Source organism: Pelmatolapia mariae, linkage group LG3_W (genome assembly GCF_036321145.2).
Source record: "Pelmatolapia mariae isolate MD_Pm_ZW linkage group LG3_W, Pm_UMD_F_2, whole genome shotgun sequence".
NCBI lineage: Eukaryota > Metazoa > Chordata > Actinopteri > Cichliformes > Cichlidae > Pelmatolapia > Pelmatolapia mariae.
In genome coordinates this window covers 7,816,492-7,833,091 of record NC_086229.1, presented here as the reverse complement: position 1 = coordinate 7,833,091, position 16,600 = coordinate 7,816,492, and the positions used below count along the sequence as shown (strand labels likewise).

Here is a 16,600-nt window from a genome sequence, read left to right as displayed (position 1 = left end):
TCTGTTAGAATCTGCAGATTATACAGTACAAATAAAATGTTCACATTTCTCCAACGTTGTCTTCCCAACAGTTTCCCTGACATCTAATTGGGATGGCCAGGAAGCGTTCAAGATGTCTTCTCTGGCGATTCTCGGGTGCTTACAATTGGCATCTGTCTTGTGTCAGTGACGTAAAAGACGAATTTAATGTGACATTGGTATTCAAACAGCAGTCACTTTCTAAAACATCAGATATGTATTGGATTCGGTACCACGTACGAAATTGACCCAGATTGGATTTGAAAATATCAGATTTGTGCTGTTCACACTGTCATACCGTGATCGGATATGGGTCGCATAGGTCAGATCAAAAAAGTCGGATTTGATGCGCTTTCGCATGCAGTGTGAACGTAGCCTAAATCTCTTCCTGTTAAATTCAAATTCAAATTTTTTTATTTGTCACATACACAGTCATACACAGTACGATATGCAGTGAAATGCTTACACAACTGCTCGTGACCTAAAGAAAAAACAGAAAAGGCTATGAATAAGATAGGAAATAAATATGAAAATTAAAAAGGGGTAAATTTAACTAGGAAGGAATAAAATAAAATATATATATGAATTTGTTGAAAAATAAAATAACTGTACAACACAAATTAGAATGAAGGTTAAATTTAGCTGGGAAGGAATAAGATAAAATATATATGAATTGAATTTTAAAATAAAATAACTGAAATAACTGTACAGCAAAATACACAATACAATACAAATTAGAATGAAGGGTAAATTTAACTGGGAAAGAATAAAATAACTATATATGAATTAAAGTTGAAAATAAAGTAGCTGTACAACAAAATACACAATACACAGTATAGAAATATATAAGAATGTATGAAGAAATATAAATATACATACAATAACAGCAGCATTTTACAAGTATTAAATGGAGATGGAGAAATATAATGTCCATTGTTGTGCAAACCACATTGTAGGTGTCTTGTGCAGTGCAAATATGCTTAAAGTGATTAAGTGTAAACAAAGTCCAGACTGTCCAGCATGTGTGTGTAAGAATCATATGTGTGGGTCCGTTCTATGTGGTGGTGTGATGATTGAGAGACCGTATCGCCTGCGGGAAGAAGCTCCTCCTCAGTCTCTCTGTGTTGGTCTTCAGGGAGCGGAAACGCTTTCCTGACCTCAACAGAGAGAACAGTCCGTTGTTGGGATGGCTGAGGTCCTTCACGATCTTCCTGGCCTTGGCCCAGCACCGCCTGCTGTAGATTGAGTGCAGGTCAGGGAGCTCGGAGCGGATGGTGCGCTCAGCTGATCGCACAACCCTCTGTAGAGCTCGTCTGTCCTGCATGGTGCTGTTCCCGAACCAGGTTAAGATGTTTCCCGTCAGGATGCTCTCTATGGTGCACGTGTAAAAGTTCCTGAGCACCTTGGAGGGCAGTCGGAAGTCTCTCAAGCGTCTGAGGTGGTAGAGACGCTGTCGGGCCTTTTTCACTATGGTGTTGATGTGACAGGACCATGACAGGTCCTGCGTGATGTGAACTCCGAGGTATTTGAAGCTGTCCACTCTCTCCACTGGGCACTCGTTGATGACGGGGGTCTGGTAGTTCCTCTCCTGCTTAGTACTGAAGTCCACTATCAACTCCTTTGTTTTACTGACGTTTAGAAGGAGGTTGTTCCTCTGGCACCAGGTCTCCAGATTCCTAACCTCCTTCAAGTAGGCCGTCTCGTTGTTATCAGAGATAAGGCCCACCACGACGGTGTCGTCAGCAAACTTGATGATGGTGGTGGAGCTGGTAGTGGCCACACAGTCATAGGTGTACAAAGAGTACAGCAGGGGGCTCAGAACACACCCCTGGGGGGCTCCAGTGCTGAGAGTGGTGGAGGCTGAGACATGTCCGCCCATCCTTACTGCCTGTGGTCTGCCAGTTAGGAAGTTGGAGATCCACTGACGCATAGATGAGCTGAGTCCCAGGTGCTCCAGCTTGGTGGTGAGTGTGGATGGAATTATGGTATTAAACGCAGAGCTGTAGTCGATGAAGAGCATTTTAACATAATTCCCCCTTCTAGTGTCCAGGTGAGTGAGTGATGTGTGGAGGAGATGAGAGATGGCATCGTCTGTGGAACGATTTGGACGGTAAGCGAACTGTAGTGGGTCCAGTGTGTCTGGTAGTGAAGAAATGATGAAGTCTCTGACCAGGCGTTCAAAGCACTTCATCACTACTGAGGTGAGGGCTACAGGGCGATAGTCATTGAGAGAAGCAGGGTGGGGTTTCTTCGGGACAGGAACAATGATGGACTCCTTGAAGCATGTGGGGATCACCGACTGAGATAAAGAGATGTTGAATATCTCAGTGAACACAGGTGCTAGATGGTATGCGCAGTCCCTGAGGATACGACCTGGGATGCCGTCTGGTCCTGCTGCTTTCCTGGTGTTCACTCTCTTGAAGGCTCTCCTCACGTCATGCTCAGAGATGACGAGCACGCTCCCGGTGTTGGCAGTATCTTCCTGTCTGCAGTCGTTAGCGCCGCTAGCGCTAGCATCGTTGGAGTCCTTAGCTGCAGCCTCGAAGCGAGCATAGAAAGTGTTCAGCTCGTCTGCCAGAGTCCCGTTCGCGTTCGTCAAACCGGTTGTTGGTGCTTTATAGTCCGTTATTGTCCTTAATCCCCGCCACAGGCTCCTAGAGTCACTCTGTTGGAGTTGTGACTCTAGTTTCCTCCCGTAGCGCTGCTTCGCCTCTTTCACCGCCTTCCGCACGTCATAAGACGCGGCTTTGTACGGGTCCATGTCCCCCGTCGCGAGTCCCGTGTTGTAGGCAGCGGTGCGGGATCTCAGAGCGTCGCGGATGGTTTTATCCACCCACGGCTTCTGGTTGGGAAACGTTGTGATAGTCTTTGTCTCCACGGTATCATCCGCTAGTTTCCCGATGAATCCCACCACCGCTTCCGTAAACACGTTGACGTCATCATCGGAGCTGTTTCTGAACATGTCCCAGTCTGCGTCATCGAGTGTGTCCTGTAACGCGGCCACCGATTGGTCCGTCCAGCGCGCGACCTTCCTCTGAACCGGAACTTCCTGTTTCAGCCTTTGTTTGTATTTTGGCATGAGGAAGATGGCGGCATGGTCGGATTTGCCAAACGGAGGGCGAGATTGTGCCTTGTAGCCGTCCTTGACCGTAGTGTAGCAGTGGTCCAGTGTCCTTTCACCCCTGGTGGGGCAGGTGATATGTTGGTGAAAGTTCGGCGCTGCGCGTTTGAGGTTGGCCCTATTGAAGTCCCCCGTCACAATAAGCGCGGCGTCCCGGTGTTGTGTCTGATGCCGGGTGAGAGCCTCATGCAGCTCGCATAAGGCAGTGTCCGTGTCCGCTTGTGGTGGTATATAAACGGCACTTATAATGACCGATGTAAACTCTCGAGGTAGATAAAAAGGACGACACATGATGGACAGTAGTTCCAGATTTGGTGTGCAGGAGCGTGTGAGAGGAACAACGTTCGCACTGTTGCACCAATTGTTGTTCACCATTAAACACACGCCGCCTCCCCTTGACTTCCCCGAGTCCCGTGTCCTGTCCATGCGGTGAACCGAGAAGAACTCGGCCGGCTGGATGGCGTGGTCCGGCACCGCTGGGTTCAGCCATGTCTCGGTGAAGCAGAGGAGATTGCAGTCCCGAATGTCTCTCTGGAACTTTATCCTGGCCCTGAGGTCATCAAGCTTGTTCTCCAGTGACTGGACGTTGGCGAGCAGGATGCTAGGCAGAGGTGTGCGGTGTGCACGAGCTCTCAGCCTGTTCCTGACGCCGGCTCGTTTCCCTCGAGGCCGCCGCTTCGCGTCGCGTCCTTTGTTCTCCCTCAAGATCTCACTCGGCCAGCTCGGATCCGGAGTTAAAGGCTTCGAATTGTGAGTACATTGTATACCAATAGAAACAAGAGTGTCACTGTCGTACCTAATGTACCCAATGGTGATGAATTTGACGATGTAAGAACGCTGAAAACTAACCTAAAAAACAAAAACGAAGAAAAGGTGGTCGGAGCAGTCGTGACGGCAGCCGACCTCACCGGCGCCATCTTAGTAAGGTGTGTATATAAAGGGGATGAGCAGAAATGCACACTTAATGGAAAATGTTTGCTGTCAGGAAATATCAAGAGCAAGATCCATCCAGTGTCTTCCACTTAGCCCACAGAGAGACATATATCAACTCTCACTCACACCTGCATGAAGTTTAAATCACCAGGTAACCCGACTGCATGTTTTTGGACAGTTGGAGGAAACTGTAGAGGACCCAGAGAGAACTCACTGTAATTCTGTGGGAACCCTGGCCATGGCAGCCTTACAGTTAGAACTGAGTAGCAATTTCAGTGATGAAGCCCAAGTTTTGCCCTCCATACCATATGAAAACAGGAGAGCGATTTATATTAAAAAATGGAAAGTGTGCACTGAAAGTGAGATAAAAACCAAACTCCTGGAGTTAGACAAAAAGTGAACATCCTGAGGACAATATATCTGTCAGAGGGGCTGAAGGATCAGAGCTCATGTTCCTATAGGCTGGGTCTGGATTATACTTTGATGAAAGTTATTTGACTGAGTGACTGATTATCAGTTAATTCACCTTTTAAAACCGGTCGGAGCAGGCACGCTCCGTTTTGCACAACTATTTTTAAATCCCTGTAGAACCGGATCCACGTAAGTTAGTGGAATAATTTTTTTTGCATATGAAACCGGTTTCCTTCCACATATAAAAAGAACTTGCAGCAACCCCCCCGATCAGCTGTTCATAACACTTCCTACGTTGAAATAGACGTCAGCGCGAACTATCGCATGTCCGCCATTACTTGCTCAGAACCGGAAGTGATGTCATTTTTGTGGAAAATTTAGGTTTTTTCCTTCGGGGCCTTATAAGCCGACACTGGTGTTTTTAAAAGTCGTGTATGGATTCATGATTTTCTGAATTGCTGAATTGGACGCTTAGAAATCAAATTGCACTGCTGAAAATAGTTTCTTTTGATGCACATGCTGTTTTTTTTATTTTTTGCAAATTTGCAATATAATATTTATTTTCTTTTTTCATGCAGTATATAAATAGTGGTGTATCTCAAAAATAAAACTACGAAGACACTCATAATGAATTTCCTATTGTTGGAAACTTTCTTGTGCAACTTTTTTTTTTATTTACAGTTTTGAGGGATAAAACTCATAAAATTCTAGAAATATATGTAAAATCCCCCCCCCCTACCAATAACTGTTTATTTTTTTCAGTTTATTTCACTTTTTTTTGCAATTAATGTAGTTACTATGGAATTAATGCATACATATTACTAAAATTTGAGATATAATGCTTGTATTGATGTATAGCAACTTGAAATGCTCACAAAAATGGGACATCAGCAGGTAAAAATATAAAGTAAGTTCTGGCGGACTTGGTTCTATGGTAGAGCTTAAAGGGTTAAAGTCTTTGAACTGAGCACTTCTAATTTATTAACAATAATTTTAAGGTTTAAGGGTATGATCACATATTTACTTACAGAGCTTTTTTGGAGGCTTTGACCACTGGAAGCATTCTCAGAAGAGCCTCCTCTGAAGCAGAGTATTTCTTGAAGTCAAACTCATCCAGATCTTCTTCTGATGACAGTAACATGAAGGTCAGCGCTGAGCACTGAGCAGGAGACAGTTTACCTGTGGAGAGACTTCCTGAAGTCCTGTATTGTTGGATCTCCTCCACTAGAGAACGATCATTCAGTTCATTCAGACAGTGGAGCAGATTGATGCTTTTCTCTGCAGACAGATTCTCACTGAGCTTCCCCTTGATGTACTGGATTGTTTCCTGATTGGCCTGTGAGCAACTTCCTGTCTGTGTCAGCAGGCCTCGTAGGAGAGTCTGATTGGTCTGCAGTGAAAGACCCAGGAGGAAACGGATGAACAAGTCCAGGTGTCCATTTGAACTCTGTAAGGCCTTGTTCACAGCACTCTGGTGGAAAGATGATTTAAACAACGCAGACGTTGCCTTTTGTTCTTCCAGCAGATTGAGCCCAGAGTTGATGAAGGTCAGATGGACATGAAGAGCAGCCAGAAACTCCTGAACACTCAGATGGATGAAGCAGAACACCTTGTCCTGGTACAGTCCTCCCTCTTCTTTAAAGATCTGTGTGAACACTCCTGAGTACACTGAGGCTGCTCTGATATCGATGCCACACTCTGTCAGGTCTGATTCATAGAAGATCAGGTTTCCTTTCTGCAGCTGATCGAAAGCCAGTTTTCCCAGAGACTCAATCATCTTCCTGCTCTCTGGACTCCAGTGTGGATCTGTCTCAGCTCCTCCATCATACTTGACCTTCTTCACTTTGGCCTGAACCACCAGGAAGTGGATGTACATCTCAGTCAGGGTCTTGGGCAGCTGTCCTCCCTCTCTGGTTTCCAGCACATCCTCCAGAACTGTAGCAGTGATCCAGCAGAAGACTGGGATGTGGCACATGATGTGGAGGCTTCGTGATGTCTTGATGTGGGAGATGATCCTGCTGGCCTGATCCTCATCTCTGAATCTCTTCCTGAAGTACTCCTCCTTCTGTGGGTCAGTGAACCCTCTGACCTCTGTCACCATGCCAACACAGTCAGGAGGGATCTGATTGGCTGCTGCAGGTCGTGTGGTTATCCAGAGGCGAGCAGAGGGAAGCAGTTTCCCCCTGATGAGGTTTATCAGCAGCACATCCACTGAGGTGGACTTTCTAGGGTCAGTTAGGATTGTAGTTTTGTGGAAGTCCAGAGGAAGTCAACACTCATCCAGACCATCAAAGATGAACACAACCTGGAAGTCTTCAAAGCTGCAGATTCCTGCTTCTTTGGTTTCAGTAAAGAAGTGATGAACAAGTTCCACCAAGCTGAACTTTTCCTCTTTCAGCACATTCAGCTCTCTGAAAGTGAATGGAAATATGAACTGGATGTCCTGGTTGGCTTTGTCTTCAGCCCAGTCCAGGCTGTATTTCTGTGTTAAGACTGTTTTCCCAATGCCAGCCACTCCCTTTGTCAGTACTGTTCTGATTGGTTCATCTCTTCCAGGTGAGGCTTTAAAGATGTCTTCTTGTCTGATTGTTGTTTCTGGTCTGTCTGGTTTCCTGGATGCTGTTTCAATCTGTCTGACCTCATGTTCATCATTGACCTCTGCAGTCCCTCCCTCTGTGATGTAGAGCTCTGTGTAGATCTGATTCAGAAGGGTTGGGTTTCCTGCTTTAGCGATGCCCTCAAACACACACTGGAACTTTTTCTTCAGCCTATATTTAAGGCTACGATGATAAGCGGCAGCAGAAACTTCTAAATGAAAAAAAAAAAGTCTGTGTTTTACACAATACGCATGATAAGAAATTACTTAACACGTGCTTTTCATGTCTGGAGACATTAGTAAATATTATCCATCATATTACATATTTTTAGAAATCGTTTTACTGTCAGCCAGCTCCTCCTGCTTCATTCTCCTTAGGAAGTCCACTGTGATCTTCACAAATGCCTCTCTGCTGCTCCTCTTCTCCTCATCATCTTCCCTCTGCCTCTCTAAGCATTCTGGGTAATCTGGACTCAGAACCTTCTGGATCTTCTTCAGCTCATTCTTCACAAAAGTGACGATGTTGTCCTCCAGCAGCTGGAACAGAATATTTATGAATGAGCCAATCAGACTGAAATCATGGAGCCAAACATCAGATCCATGTTGGACACACTGACAATCCACTGGTCTACAAAGAGCAGCATGGAGATGACTGTGAACAGAATAGATGTAACAGTAGTTGTTGTACATGTACCATAAATATGGAGTTCAGGTCTGTTTGATGCTGCTGGGCAGAACGACCACTGGGAACCTCTGAGCTCTGCTGGTCCACTCTGTGGAGGAAGCATGAAGAATTTCAGGAATTTTAAAATGTTTCTTTTTAATGTTTTTTTTTTTTTAGTTGAAATTTTAGTTGTTATTTTTTTTATGGACTGTGGTTTAATCCCATGTATTCACATATTTTTATCATATCATTTTAGTATAGCAAGATACTTCTGACACCAATTGTATGCTATGGAACGCCAGGACTGCCATAGTGAATTAATTAAATACACCATTAAATAATTAATTAAATGTGGCAATAATTAATTAATATTGGAATTAATTAATTAAAAAAATAGTTATGACACATGTAATTAATTATTTAATGATATATTTATTTATTTCATTTTGGCAGTCCTGGCGCCTGGCTCTCATCTTGAATTAATTTTATCTGTCAGACTCACCCATCAAACTCAGGGGGCGGGGTTAACGCTGATCGAGTCAAAACCATTGCTTTGGCCTGGTGGCCATTGTTTTTAGCACCACCCAGGTTCTTTACAGAACTTGGTCTGGTTTAGCCTCACGCGGACCTTACTTCCCCTCAAGCCTTGCCTCCACCTGTGAAATTAAGATTAATGCCTCTTGCCTCCCCCTTTCTTCCTTTGGACTCTGCTGCCACACTCCTAGTGTGACTCAGATTTTCATGTTATGTGACTTTTACTGAAATTGTTGCAGTCGAGATTAGTGCTTCACAGTTCTGCTTTTGTTCACAGCATCCTACAGTAATCCTCTGTTATAGTATCTAGTAATTTTGAAGTTCTTGCCAGTCATAGTGAGTTAATTTAATTTCTTAGCCCCCGAGCGTGGTGCATTGTGTTAGTGTTTTAGTTGGAGCCAAATCCAGAGTTTAGGTGTATTTCCACTCACCTTTAGTTCATGTTTAGTATGTGTGTTCTGGTTTCGGTCGAGTGAATGCTTGCGCGAGTTGCTCCCACTACTCATCGCTTTACTCCTGCCACTTGTACCTTGTTACCTGCTACTTGCCCCCTTGGGTTTGCTACCCTTTGCTCCTGTTATTGTTATCGCCACTCACTGCTATCCTCTCCCGGCATCCCAGCTACTCCCTCCCACGGATTCCTGTTCTATTCGTGTCTATACGGTGTCTTTGCTCCTGTTCATGATGTGGCCTCCCAGGATTTATGCACTGTCTGTGTGGACCTGGATCCTTGTGTCATCAATCCTTCAACCCTGTACTGAAATCCATCAATACACAGCTGATGAGCTCCTTCGACTTCGCTTTTCCCTGGCTGCTCCACCACCTGCTGTTCTTCACCTCCATGCGGATATTTTTTTCCTCTCTTGCCGAGGTTACATCCATGGTATTTTAATCAAGATAATTCTAAGCAACTGCAATCTCTCTGGTCCACCTCTCGCCACTCTCGACAGAACCCTGGCAGGGCTGTTGACCACAATGTTTGGCTAAACTGACCAGGTCGCCTAGCACTCTCACACAGTCTGATAGTACTTGCGTCAACTTCGGCCTGCTTAACATCCGTTCGCTCACGAACAAAGGTCATCTTGTCCAGGATCTCCTCAAAGACCGTCGGTTTTACTTTTTCTATTTGCCTGAGACATGGCAACAGCCCATCGACTTTTCACATCTGGAAGACCAAAGGTGTGAAAACAGCTGTCTATTGCCTATTGTTCCTGTAAGAGGTATTTAACTGAGGGCCACGCTAGGCTCAGTGAGGCACTCCGCCGATCGTCTGCCCTGCGATGGCTTTTCTCTACACATCAAGCTTGGGTTTCGGGGTTTTTTTTATTAAAGGATCTTAGCTACCGCTCACCGTTTGTCTGCAAGCTTTATTAAGTGGAAAACTCCCACAACAGGACTTACTCCTTCCAACTGCACAGCTGACAAACTACCATTCTCTGATCATATGCTTCTTTCTTTTAATGTCCAAATGACTTTTTCCATCATCAAGAACGCTCTACTATTTATTTTCAGAATATCAAGAAAATAAATCTTGATATCCTTTCCTCTGCTTTTTCTAGCTGTTTGTCTCTTAACAACCTGTCTATTCAAGATGAGCAGCTCTGATCTTTAAAGACAAACATGAACCCACTCAGCTCACACTTTCCCCACAGATATGAGCATCACTGTTCTCGAACAGCAAATGACCAAGTCTAACATTTTGATCTTGGTTGATTCATTTTTTTTTTTTTGTGAAAATCTCAGGATTTTACAGGTCATATTTATCCAGGAAACTCAAACATGTAAAGGAGTCATCACAGCTCTCTGACCTCGTTGGTCCAGGTTCACCACTGAAGTATGGATTGCTATCTTTGGACCAGTCACTCCTCACAGATCCTGCAGACTCTGCTTTGTCCTCCTCTTCCTTCATCATCAGCTTCTTGTGGACTTCAGTCAGTCTGAGAGGTAAACCACAAACACTCAGTGAGTTGACATTAACAAGAGTAACTGAGTTACAGTCGCTGACCTCTGACCTGTCAGAGTCAACATGTCTGTAGGTTCTCAGTCATTCAGGTCATGGTTATCTAAGGAGCTTGAAAAGAAAAGAGACTTCTTTAAGTTTCTTGAAGATGTTTCATCTGAGAAGCTTCTTCAGTTCTAAAACCAAATGGTGGAGAGTCCCAGATATTTAAACCCTTCGAGGGAAAGAGAGGGGCGCTGACTTACTTGTGATGAGGCACATAGTGGCACAATAGTGGGTTTTACTGACTCTCACTAGCTCTGCTTTGACAGTGAAAACCATCACCGAGCCGCATATCAAAGACAATTGTGCAAAATAACTGCATTTTGTGGGTCAATGTTTGTTCATGTTAGATGTACATTTCCTCTTTGTTGTGATCAGTGTTGGTCATTGATCAGAAAAGTAATTATTACACATAATACACAGAACATTTTTATTAAAAGTAATGCATTACATTACTGATGTTACTCTGTAAAATGAGCTGAAACACTCTCATAATCACCATTTAACAATATAAAGCTGAGGCTACAGCCCCACACTTCAACACAGACCCTTTCCTTGACACACATGATCTTTCTCTGAGTGTTTATGTGTTTCTCTGAGTGTTTATGTGTTTCTCTGAGTGTTTATGTGTGAACACAAATCAAAGATGAAACCAGCACAAAGACATTTCAAAGTAATTCTACTGTAGAAACATGAACAGGTAGAAACCTGCAACCTGACTGCTCATCAGTTTGTGACCAGTTCAAATTCAGTAGCTGTTCAGTTTATCACGGTGGTGGTCTGGTGTTAGCATTTACTCAGTTTTAACCCTCTATGATTCTGTCTCCAGTAATCTCTGAGACTTGGAAGTGACACGAGTGACAAGTATGTGACCAAGTATGTGCATTTCCAATGCACGCTATTTTCTGCAAGTACCGCCGCGTTGCCTCTGGACGCAATCGGTCTCTATACAGTCCATTCTCTTTTGAGCTGCTTTTAAGCTTGTTTCTTGTAGTTGTCATTCCAACACTGTGTGTTTGTTTTGATTCGTAGTAGGGGTGCAACGGATCACGGTTTATCCGAAATCCGAACCGATCCCACTCCACGGTTCGGTAGGCACGTGATCCGAAGATTCGAAAAAGAAAAAAAAAGTATGTGTATGGTGCGCGTGGTCAGTCTGTCAAGTGGTAGTTATGGTCAGCGCTAGCGGTCCAAGTAGCGGAGCAGAGGAGTTTGCGGCATTTAAGCAGCCCTTTACTGCCCAGTCCGACCGGGCTAAAGCTAAAAGCTAATGGGGTGTTTAGCTGCAGACGGGAGGCCGTCGTCTGTTGTGCAAAACAAGGTTTAAACTGCGATGAACGTGCTTGAGCCGCGCTATGATATCTCGTTGCGCGTTCACTTCAGTGACAAGATGAGCAGGAGAAGTTTAAAGTTATGGCTGAACTGTCCCAGGCATCTTCTGTTGCTCTAACTACAAATGGGTGGAGCTCCAGGGCAACGGAAAGCCACGTGACCGCTCGTTACATCACAGCGGAGAGGTAGATACAAAGCCCTGCACTGCCCTATAGATTACATTACATTAGATGAAACTTTATTTATTTTTTGGGTGGGTTCCTCCGGGAAATTCAGTTTCCAGTAGCACAGCACCAACAGAAGGTGCAGAATGTGAGCAGAAATATACCATGTTTACAAATATATAAATACAGAGTATACAAAAGGGATAAATAGAATAAATAGGAATAAGAATACAAGGGAACGGCACATTTCAAGTATTGTGAGTCTATTGCACCGTTGGATATTAACAAAAACTATTGCACAGTGAAAAGGCACTACAGCTACTTGTTCTGCCTCCTCTGTCCCCGTTTCCCCTCCAGCGAGGAGTTACACAGTTTGATGGCGTGTGGGACAAAGGACTTTTTAAGTCTGCTGGTCCTTGACTTTGGGAGAAGCAACCTGTCACTGAACAGACTCCTCTGGTTGTTTATGGCTGTGTGCAGAGGATGCAGAGGCTGCCCAGAATGTTCCATAATGTCCATATTGAACCTTAATTTGTTTTTATATAAGTGTGTGGAATGAGTCTTAGGTTGAATGTTTTTTTAATAGACAAAAAATACTTAAATAAGTAAACGGCGAGTAGAATTTTTGTCTTTTTTTCCTATTTTTGCTGATCCGAAAATTGATCCGATCCGTGACTTTAAAACCGTGATCCGATCCGAACCGTGAGATTTTTGATCCGTTGCACCACTAATTCGTAGACCCCGAAAATGGCGTTGTGCTCCCACAATGCATTGCGGCGTGATGTCAACTCCAAAGCCCTATAGAGATTGACAGACCTCGTGACTTTCGCGGATTGCATGCCGGGTACTAGTGGCAAAACAATCAAAGCCATGCATCAAACACAAGCATTTGCAGCACTGCAAAACGTTCATTCTCCGGTTCCAATACCTTCTAGGTTTTTCTTTGCCCCCCAAAAAGGGTATGTACAAAACGAAGGAGAACAATGCCGGTCCGTACAAAGACAGACTTGATGAAAAGTCAAAGAAAAGATATAAGGAAAAAATCAAAGGAGTGAAAGGGTCAGACCCTTATGAGCACACAGAGTGGACAAAAGACGTCAGCGTGCTGCCCAACTTTCACCACGCTCAGATTTATATATTTATAATTATATGGTTCTTGGAGTGAGTGCATACACTCATGAAGTTTTTAGTAACTTCAGGTCACTGCAACAAGCCCAGGTACAGTTTACCGACAGATGGGTACAGGACCTTGAAATGCACCGTGTAGAACAAAAGACCATCGTACGAACAAAGGTAAGTTTACCAGTCTCACAAATCGTCGTCATAAATACACATTCGTTTACCGTTTATTAATATAACCTTTGAGCTCAACGGTAATTAATTAGTAGTGGAAATAATTTCTGGTAGCATTACAGAAATGTAGCAGTGACAATAATGTATGTTGTAATCGTACTGGACAATTAGGGATACAAAACAACTGTTTTATCCTGTAAATAAAAGTATATGTTTTTGTCAATGTACCGTGGTAATAACAGAAGCGAAACTAACATGTGAGCTGGAGTGTTCTGGGACGTTATATTTGGTCTTCGAAAGCCTCTTTGTTACTTCGGAAACATGGCTTAAAAAATTTCTCTTCAACGACATAATCCGATAACAACTGATCTCTTTACCCATCAGCTTCCCGTGGCTGTCATGCGACCGGCTATTGCAGTTAATAATACAACAGCTTCGTGCCATTCTTTGGGGGGGGTTGCTGTGTAACTGATTTCAATTGAAAGCCTGCGTGCGCTAGTACCGCTTGCCACGCGGTCCAAGAATCCTTTGCAGTTTTACCCCTGAATGGTAAATGGCCTGTATTTATAGCGTTGATGTCTCAATCTCTATAAGTACACAAACACGAGCGTAGCTCAGAATGGTGGACACGCTAGGCATCGTTGGTCCAGCTGTGACTCCGTTACTGTGAACTAAGGAGCGGCAGATTTGTGCTGAACTAAGCTGCACACAGCTGATGTTAGCCAGGAAAACATTACACACTGACTTTAATAAAAACACACACAGTTTGTTGTGTAAAGAAATCAAACATGAGCTAAACAAACAGCAAAATTCCCATAGTTAAAGGAGGAAACAAAGCAAACTTACAGTTTCTTCACACACCAACAACAAGCTCCACTCCACGAAGTTCAGGAAAGTGAAAGTAAACGTTGAGCCTAATGCAGCGTTTGAGGACACTCGGGAGCATCTGTGCTGCGTTCTTATAAACCTCGGAAATTCCTAAACCTGTTGCAGGTCCTGATTTAGTTTTCCCGTTTAAAACACAAACATGTGTCATCACTTTGTTGTTCTCCTTCCTGCAGCATTTGAATATTTCAGTACTAAACTGATGTTTCTGCAAAGCTCATTTCAACATGTTGAAGTAATGAATAAAAGTGCAGACTGAGTGTGAGAGCCAAAGTGAATCTTTATGTTTTGTTTCTTTGTAATGGTAGCGTAGGTGTTTAGATTTTCCTGCAACTCAGGTGATTGCATGAGGGCGTGGTCCTATTCTCAAATGATAAAAGTTCATAGATGTGCTTTTTGGTTTGAATGAAAGCGAAAAGTTTATTTGTGTTTTGAAATAAATACACAAACACAAGTGGGGCTCAGTTTGGCTTATTGGAGACAAGTCACAGCTCAAACCAACTCAGCCAGTTTTATTTGTGGATAGAAGTCTGAGAGTGGATCACATGGTGTTTAAGGTGTGTCATGTAACATGTTCAGTATTCAATTCAATTTTATTTATATATCACCAAATCACAACAGCATTCGACTCAAGGTGCTTTATATTTTACAGTAGAAACAGCAGTAAATTAAAATCATTAAATCAGACGTGTGTCGTCCTGCAGAGGTAATGTGTGTGTAAATGTTGTTGTGTGTTTGTGAATAAATCCTCCATCATGTTTAATGTCAGCTCTGTTTCACACACATGTTCATATGTGAAGCGGTGTGTGTTGGAGTGTTTCCACAAACACAGCAGTCAGAGTGTAAAGAGTGGATGTTGTAGGAGGTGTTTGTGTAGTGAAGAGTGTGTGTAGGACTCCAGCTGCTCCAGCAGGCGTCTCCTTTGTGCTTCAAACACAGGCTGCATTTGAACCTCGTGTCTTCTATCAGTAACCTCTTCATTGAATCTTCATTCAGCACATGTTAGAATAGAATAGAATAGAATTCAACTTTATTGTCATTGCACATGCACAGGTACAGGGCAACGAAATGCAGTTTGCATCTATCCAGAAAGTGCTTTAGCCGTGATATAGATATATTACAATATATATTAGCAATAATATAGATGTGTAAGAATGTTACAGAAATGGGTCTATTATGGTATGTTATAATGTACACAGTGTGAAGTATGTTATGAATATTCTATAACTATAAGTATGTACAGGCTGTAGTGAGTACAAGCTATGTACAGGCTATGAACAGGATATAAATATGAAATAAAAACTATACAGAAATCTGAGATATACAGTTATACAGAAATGTGAACTATGAAAGTTATAAACAGTTGTATGATTAAAAATTATATGTACAGAATGATTATTTACACAGAACTACACAGTAGTGGTAAAGTGCTAGTGGTTGTGGGTGTGTGTATGTTCAGTCCATGAGTTTAACGTGGGTCAGATGTCAGGAGGCAGAGTTCAGGAGTCTGACAGCTGTGGGGAAGAAGCTGTTCCGGTACCTGGTGGTCTTAGTCCGGAGGCTCCTGTAGCGCCTCCCAGAGGGCAGGAGGGTGAAGAGTCCATGTGATGGGTGACTGGGGTCTCTGATGATTTTCCCAGCCCTTTTCAGACACCGCTTCCTGTAGATGTCCTTTATGGCAGGAAGTGGTGCTCCGGCGATGCGCTGGGCAGTTTTCACGACCCTCTGCAACGCCTTCCGGTCCGAGGCGGAGCAGTTCCCGTACCAGACTGTTATACAGTTGGTCAGGATGCTCTCGATGGTGCAGCGGTAGAAGTTCACCAGGATGTCTGAGGACAGGTGGTTCTTCCTCAGAGTCCTCAAGAAGAAGAGGCGCTGGTGAGCCTTCTTGACCAGCTTGGAGCAGTTGGTTGTCCAGGTTAGATCCTCGGAGATGTGGGCTCCCAGGAACTTGAAGCTGCTCACACGCTCCACAGCCATCCCCTTAATGTGGATGGGTGGATGTGGGTCAGCATTCCTCCTGTAGTCCACGATGAGCTCCTTGGTCTTCTCAGTGTTAAGCAGCAGGTTGTTTGTGTCGCACCACTCAGCCAGACGATCCACCTCCTCCCTGTTGTAACCCTGCTGATTTCTGCAGCTCATTCAAAGGAGAGCAGCCTGTGAAACATCAGTTTTGAGTTTGAAAGAAACATTTAGGTTCAGATTTACTGACGTCTGCAGCAGCACAAAGACTTCTTTAGAGAGTAAAAAGCTTCTGGATTTACTGACGCAGCTCTTTCTCAATATTCAGTTACACTAGTCAGTACTTCAAAGGTTCACACAAAAAATGGTCACATGTGTAACCAGTTTGTGCTTCACCTGACTGTAACAGGCCAAATAAACTCCTCAGCTCTGCGTTGTTGTATTTTTAAAGAACACAAGGAATCTGTGCAGATTCATTTCCTGAGTGGAAATATAACAATGTCGGGTCAGTACAAATGGCTTCACCACTCCACATAGCACACTCTGCTGTAGCTTCAGCAGACTGACAGTCATTTCTGCAGCCAGCCTCAACTAACCGGCCACAGCAACAGAGGGCGCTGTTTCCCCCATTACACTGACATTTGTGGCAGTAATAGCATAGAAACCCTGTTACACATGTATGCCT

At 43.7% G+C, this 16,600-nt stretch overlaps 1 protein-coding gene across 1 annotated transcript in view; it reads right to left on the bottom strand.

Moving 5' to 3' along the window:
- The window catches only part of LOC134620328 (uncharacterized), a 229,285-nt gene extending 213,190 nt beyond the window's left edge, over positions 1-16,095 (bottom strand). Inside the window, 6 exon segments of the mRNA XM_065470095.1 lie at positions 5,512-7,288; positions 7,352-7,366; positions 7,424-7,616; positions 7,774-7,852; positions 10,086-10,214; positions 15,791-16,095. Coding sequence (XP_065326167.1) covers positions 5,512-7,288; positions 7,352-7,366; positions 7,424-7,616; positions 7,774-7,852; positions 10,086-10,214; positions 15,791-16,095 — 2,498 coding nt within the window.
- Between the last annotated feature and the right edge of the window lie 505 nt (positions 16,096-16,600).